This window comes from Cyprinodon variegatus, unplaced genomic scaffold (assembly GCF_000732505.1).
Source record: "Cyprinodon variegatus isolate N-32 unplaced genomic scaffold, C_variegatus-1.0 Scaffold808, whole genome shotgun sequence".
In the NCBI taxonomy this organism is placed as follows: domain Eukaryota; kingdom Metazoa; phylum Chordata; class Actinopteri; order Cyprinodontiformes; family Cyprinodontidae; genus Cyprinodon; species Cyprinodon variegatus.
In genome coordinates this window covers 72490-79498 of record NW_015151261.1, presented here as the reverse complement: position 1 = coordinate 79498, position 7009 = coordinate 72490, and the positions used below count along the sequence as shown (strand labels likewise).

Genomic DNA, 7009 nt, shown 5'->3' with positions numbered 1-7009 from the left:
AGTGGGAGTAATTTCACCAGGAGTGGGGCGGGACAGGATTTAGATTTCTACTCTGGCCCGGGATTGGGACGGGACAGGAGTGAAAATCCAATCCCGTGTCAGTCTCTACTGACCAGATGGATCTCCTAATAACAACAGTCCTCCACTTCATGCCATGAAGGAGGCTGTAACTCATTCTTATCTCTCATGACCTTCGTTTGGAGCCTGTGAGGCTCAGAACAGACATTTTTTACTCCACAATTTCTACAAACATTTTTCTTTGATTTGTAGACTTTTCAGCTTAGATTTTTCACCTAGCTGTCATTTTTCTGTCCCCCTAACCATGGAACCATGCATGGTTGAACCTGGCTTCAGATCCCACAGGGAAGTAAAGGGCTATTTCCATTTTTTTCTTAAATCTTGGCAAATTCAACCGATTAAATTATGAAATTCATAGAAAATCTAGACAGGAATTAGTTTCATAGTTTATGATCATTTTAAGCTTTGTGTGTGAAAATGTTTTGTTCAGGCGTCTAAACTGAACCCAGTTCAAGAACCTGGAATATCAAAAGTAAAAAAGATTTAGAAGCTGAAAAAAAGCTGTGAAATGGCATTTTTTTCAATTAGGTTTAGGAACTAAAATTTTAGGAAATTACATTTTCTGAGGCTGTTTACTGAGAATGAAGGTCATCATGAAAATAGAAAAAAAGTGGTAAAACTCAGGTGTGTTTCAGAAATGCAGATCTTCCTTAAGAATAAAATGAATCAGAGAAAGCTTGGAAATGTAAACAGTTTTCTGATCTCAGTTATGATCTCTCATACCCATTGGCTGGATGGCAGGCGTCGCTGAGACGTTTTGGTTGTTTGGATCCGGAACTCCTCCTTGGCCGTCCAGCAGAGACTGGACCGCCAGCACTGTCTGGTTGTCCATGCCTGAAGACAAAAAGGACAAGGAAGTCAAAGCCCAAAAAAAGCCATTGTCTCCATAGGATGATGCACCTTCTGAAAAAGTGAAGGAGTAGTTTTTAGGTTTCTTTTAGGGAGAAGTGGAAAGGAAAGATTTAACCTTTTATAGGACAAGTTAAAATTTTGTATCACTTGCATACCCCTTACAAATTGAAAAAAAAAAAGTGTTTCTTTCACTCTGTGAGTCTTTTTCATGAATTTCTTATAGAAGCCCTTTTGTTATTATTCTTAATATATTCGAGAAGGTTGGCGTTTCTTGTTATTACATTGACAATAATTTTTGCCATCAAAAGATCCAGATTTTTTTAACCCCTAGAACCCTACGGACCCACCGGTGGGTCCAGCTGCTACGTGACCTCGTAATTTTAACAAACCCCCAGTATTGATGTAAAAAACATATTTGGCACAGTTTGGTGACATTTATGGATAAATGTGCCAAAATGGCCTCTCCGCCTAAGAAATTTCTCACTAATACCATTCTAAAATAAATATGATTCATCTGATTGAGTCCAAATTTGGTATATTTTTACACAACATTTAGATTTGAAAGTCTGTACTACTTTTTTGTGCTATAAATAATATTTTGCTAGTGTTTTGCAATGTTTATTTCAAAGAAAATTTTGGCGAGGTTCAAAAAATGCAAAATATTTTGTATTTTGTCCCTAATATTTCAGGCAGGGTCAAAGGTACAATGGTGCTGACACCAGAAAACCATTCTATGACATCTTACCTTTACAGACGTACCAAAAGTTTCTTCTTAAATCTAATAGCTCTGAGGCTATAAGTTATTTACTTTTGTGTGTTTTTGTCAGGCAGAAATTTATTTATACCCCCTTAGGGTGTAAGAGGTTAATGTTGCAAAGGTAATAAGGTCTTGTCCTGGATTCCAATAACACTGTTGGATTGAAATTTTGACTTTAAAAGTATCTCACTGAGTGCCCTATAAAGGGTTAATTACTCTTTAGATGTTTCCCCTTTTTGCAATAAGCAATCATATCTATACTCTAGAGAAAACATTTGCAAAAGATTCTTAATTAGATGCAACTTTGAACTTTGACTAGGCCGTTCTGATCCATGAAGCAGCTTAGATGAAGGCCATCCCACTCTGCTTATAAGCCTAGAAATGTTGTCCTACAGTAAAGTGAACCTCTTCTTTACTCTCCAGTATGTTTCCAGCCTCCAGCAGGCTAACTGAGACTATGTTATCTTGTCACAAGCAATAAGAAAAGTGATCACACCACAGGCGTAACTTTCTGAAGGACTGGTGTGGACATATCCCCACCAATAATTTCCGCTTTTTTCCCCTTTCCGCTTATTTACTTTAGCCAAAGGTAACAGAGGTTGGGTGCAGCTATCTGTGTTCAGAGGGTTTTCAGTCCATGGTTTTGTTTTCCCTCTCTCCCACTGCTCCCGTGTCCCACCTCTCGGTGTGACATCATCGGATCTATCGCTTTCAGATATTGGATTTGGGGTCGCATTTCACTGCGTACAGAGTAACTACGTGGAGGAGGAGAGACACAGCAGCACTCAGTGAATATTAACCAGCAGCTACTTTGATGTTTAAGTAAAAGTTAGGAGACGGGTTGGTTAAAAAAAAATTAAGAGATCATGTCACTGAAAAATCTTTTTGTTAGACATACAGAGCTTTTTTGAGCTAAAAATGGTTACAACTTGTAAGTTTATAGAAGTTAGTATTATAATGCAAGAAGCTTGAGAAAACATAGTTTGTTCTTCTTTACTAGTTCAAATAGCTGGGCTTCTCAGAGGACCATGACTCACAGTTACAGGTTCAAATTAACATGTTTTCTTATTGTGCAGATAGAATCAGACTGCAGAGCTTCTAGACATATTGAAATTTTGTTTCTTGCATCATTATATTAGTAAATCGGTTCATAAATATTTTAAACAGAGCAAAGAGAGAAGTAGGAAGAGCTGCAGATTTAAAGGGGAAACAAATTTACTTGGATATGCAATAAAATAGATCTCCATGTTCACCAGAAAGTTTACAAGAAAAAATATTTCTTGTTTGTTTTTTGGACATTGTTTTTAATTTGGATTTTTGGATTCCTGTTGCCTGTGGTTGTTGGACTTTGTTTCACTACCCTTCATTAAATCTACTAAAAATGGACCTCCGCCTGCCTCTGCTTTGGGTCAACAATCCTAACCAAATCCTGACACTAGGGATGCATGATTTATCGATTTTAGCATCGGAATCAGCTGTTGTTTGTTTTTTATACATTCATGTTTTTGGGTCCTATATATGTAATGCACTAAAAGGCATCTCTCTAACATTTATAAATATAAATATCAGTGTATTATGCTTCTCTTGTGTTCTCAACAATAGGAAAGCATTCAATAAATAGATGGTTGAGCTCATTTTTGCAGCAGGAGTAACTGTAGGTCCATCAGCCTCCACCCTTAGAGTGTCACCACCAACTTTCATCACAAACTTACATCCTTGGATCAAATTGATCCAAGAAGAAAATAAACCAAAAACAAACTGGGCCTAAAATCGCAGCTTGACAAACTTCTTAGATTTATAGCCTCATCCTGCTTCAGTTTAAAATCACTGCAGGAAAAACATAAATCGCTCAAAACCGCAAACTATAAACTGATTACCTGATAAAAAGTGACTTTGATAAAGACGGGAAATCATTTATTCTGCCTGATGTTTACATCTCACTTCCAGATATATTTTTCTCTACCTTTACAATGACGTATATTAAGCCACGATCCGGACATACTTTTATGACTTCCATAAAGATCCCAAAGCATATTTATCAAAATAAGCCCTAACGGCCCAGCTATGTTTGTAATTAAGCAATAATAAAGGGAATATTACTACCTTCCAGCACCTCAAATATTGCCTGCGCCATCTTGAAAAGCTCCGATAGGCAATAGGCGCTCGACTAGCAATGCCTGCCGCTTGATGGGAACTTCCCACGTTATGAAAAATCATTAGAGCATTTTAAACAAATGTTTCCACAAGTCCAAGTTTAATTATGGTATTATTCAAACGTTTAGTATTTGCCTAAAAGCGCGTGAGCTGAAAGATAAATATGCTTTAAGAATATTTCTAAACAAACTGATTTTAGTATGAATCGTTGCTACAAAACGGGGTTAATTTACAAATGATTGGACTTCCGCTTTTTTTTTTTTATGGAATTTCTGATTGCAGACAAACTACGCATATTGTAAATTAACTCTTTACAACTTCGTCTACTTGGCCAAAAAAAAAAAAAAAAATCAAATACTTGGTAATAAACAATCGAACAGTCGACGCTCGGGAACGTGACAGGCAGCGGAACCGACCAATCAGAGCCCAGCATCATCGCCTCATGGAGAACGTCACTTTTCGACCAATAGGAAGCGCTCTTTCTCTCCACGTGCAGGTTTCGCGGCAAAAAAGATTTCGCGCGAAAACAGCTTGTTTGGGTGTCGATCAGCTGGAACAATAACAACAAAAAACTGCCGATAAGTGGGCTGCGGGGACGCTTTCACAGACCGGCCGCGCCCCGTGGTGAGCGAGCCGTGGCCCGCAGACTGCTGCGTGGATGAACACGCGTGGATTCCGGCTGTTTTAATTCGCTTTATTTTGCATGTTTTGACGGAGCGCTTCCTGCGTGCCCCAACAAAACGAGGGTAAAGAGGACCTGCGGCTAAAGCTAACATGCTAACTTACCCTGTATATCTATTTGCCACCTAATTATTGTACTTTCTCTCTGACTGATGCTTAGTTTCAAACATTTACTGATGGAGATGATTTGGGCGCGCGGCGATGCTTCTGCTTTGTAGATATTTCATGTTGATAAGCTAACTTCTGTAGGCTGCTCCAAAGTTTTCCTAGCTTGATAATTTCGCTCTGTCTTCCAGGTAAAATAAGATAATGTCGCTTTAAGGTTGTAAAGTGCTAGCTTAGCTGCTAACTGGCTCATTTAGCTGAACTTGTGGGAGTGTTTGTGGTTTTGGGCTAGAAGTTAGCCTGTTAGCAGGGCAGGCCGCGGCCGGACTCTGCTGACAGGAGACACGAAAACAAAAGATTAGCTTGATCCTGAGCAAACTCGATCATCACCTGCCTTTCTTACCGCCTGCGTCGCTTTAAAAAAATATTTAATATTTAATAACATTTCTCCCTCTCAGCCTGTAGACGTGTGACGTATTATGCAATTAAGCAATTTCTTCCTGCTTCAGTTGGCAATTTCAGTTTGGTAGAACATCCTGTGTTTTTGTTTCATCTTTGATCTTCATTTTTATTTAGTTCTAGCTTTAAATTCAAGCCATAAACATTTAAACTGTAACCAGCTCTTGAGGAACTGGCCCTGAACCCCTCTGAACACATCCTGTAAAAATGTCCCTTTAGCAGCAGAACATTCTCAGGACTCTGCAGATGCCAGTAGGAGCTGATCCATTCTTCAACCACAGCTTTGCAGTGTGTCACAGCTCAGCACGTCCACAGTCTAGTGAAGGGGGACCATGTCAGAAACTCTGATAACGGGGCACACGTCGGAGGATTTGCTGGCAGATTTTGAGACATTGCTGAACTCTGGAGGTATTGATTTGGGTGAGGACCATCAGATAGTGATCATCACCAGCCCCAGCAATGAAGGACTCCACCCAGCCGCCGCCCCGAGCAGCACAGGGGAGATCCTGCTGTTTGCCACGCCGCAGGGCCCCGCTGACGTTGGGGTCCAGGACAAGAGACGGCCAATCCTGGGGAGACCTCCGGTAAGACGAGTGGGGGGCGGGGGAGAAGGAAGTGAAAGAGTTAGAAGGGAAGTGGTTGAATTAAGAGTTTCATGCTCTTCTGTGCAGCAGAGCTCCTCCTAACCTCACCATCTGTTGCTTGAAGGCATCTTATTTTGCATAGAGTCTGTTTTCCTTCGCTGTCTGCTTTACATAATCTAATACCATGTAATAACTCTATAACATTTTTTTTCTCATCCAACCGTCTCATCAGGTAAAGAGGAAGTTGGACCTGGATAGTGATCATCAGTATGTCAGCACTACACGACCAACCACAGGCCAAGTTACACCCTCCACACCTGCTCCTCCTAGAGGTATACACATACACACAAAAAAAAAAAAATCACAGAGGGGCATTCATCTTTGTTCCAACCCACATATACATCAGCCTTTTGTCATTGTTCTAACAGCAGCTGCTCCTTTATTTAACCTGATCAGCAGCCTGTCCTCCATTGTTTCTGCTGGGCTCAGTGGTTTGGGTTATAATAACAACCATTCTGTCTATTCTCACCCAGCACATCATCACTTTATCACCTCTAACTATTGGGTTAGAGTTTTATAACTTAGTCTAGCTCCATGTAGAAGGATTATGAACTGAAAAAAAGGAATTATGATCTAGCTTTTTAACTCTGATTAATTTAATTAAGCTGTTTCATGGACGCCTTAAAGACGGGTTAGTCCAGATGTTCCCTAAGTTTTCTATGAATGACTTTTAAAATGGTACCAGAATGGATCCGAGTCATTGGTCCAAATGGAAATATTTCCAAAACAACTTTAAAGGTTTTGTACAATAGTCACAAACACACCATCAACAGCCAGTGCATTGGGTTTTATTCTATCTGATGTTTTTATATATTTAAATTAAGGATAGTTTGGGTAGGTAAGCTTTTTTTTCTTTCTGCTGCATCCAGATCTTCTGTTTTGATTCTTTCCTTGTTAAGACCACTACATTTTCTTTTTATCCTTTCTCCAAGTGGGGAGGTGATGTTTATATCTCCTTGTAATTTGCAAACTGATAGATTGGGCCAATGAGACGTTGTGCTAAACCACCTGCAGCTGCAATTTGCAGTTTTATTAAGCATGAAAAGCAAAAAAAAAAAAAAAGAAATCTTTGTTGGCTTGACAGACCAGCCATTTAGGAAACTTTCTGAACCTGGTGACTCCACCCCTGCTTTCCAAGGCAGCTTTCTGTCTGTTTATGGGGTCCTTGTGCATGTGCTCACTTCCATCTAAGTGCTCTAGTGAGTCTGAGTGGAGGTCAGATCCGAAGGCAGCAGGGTTCACATTTTCACAGCGTTTTCTCATATATATATATATATAT

At 39.7% G+C, this 7009-nt stretch overlaps 2 protein-coding genes across 3 annotated transcripts in view; one reads left to right on the top strand and one right to left on the bottom strand.

The window, feature by feature from the left end:
• Positions 1-3884, bottom strand: part of znf341 (zinc finger protein 341) — a 19532-nt gene extending 15648 nt beyond the window's left edge. For both annotated transcript variants that reach the window (XM_015396601.1, XM_015396602.1), the window contains exons 1-2: positions 3791-3884; positions 802-912 (exon numbers count right to left, since the gene is read on the bottom strand). In XM_015396601.1, the coding sequence (XP_015252087.1) occupies positions 802-912; positions 3791-3821 (142 nt within the window). In that variant the 5' untranslated portion in view covers positions 3822-3884. The remainder of the gene's footprint in view (positions 1-801; positions 913-3790) is intronic.
• A 487-nt stretch (positions 3885-4371) lies between these two features.
• e2f1 (E2F transcription factor 1) overlaps positions 4372-7009 on the top strand; it is a 14193-nt gene continuing 11555 nt past the window's right edge. The window contains exons 1-2 of the mRNA XM_015396607.1: positions 4372-5670; positions 5903-6002. Of these exons, the coding sequence (XP_015252093.1) occupies positions 5419-5670; positions 5903-6002 (352 nt within the window). The 5' untranslated portion in view covers positions 4372-5418. The remainder of the gene's footprint in view (positions 5671-5902; positions 6003-7009) is intronic.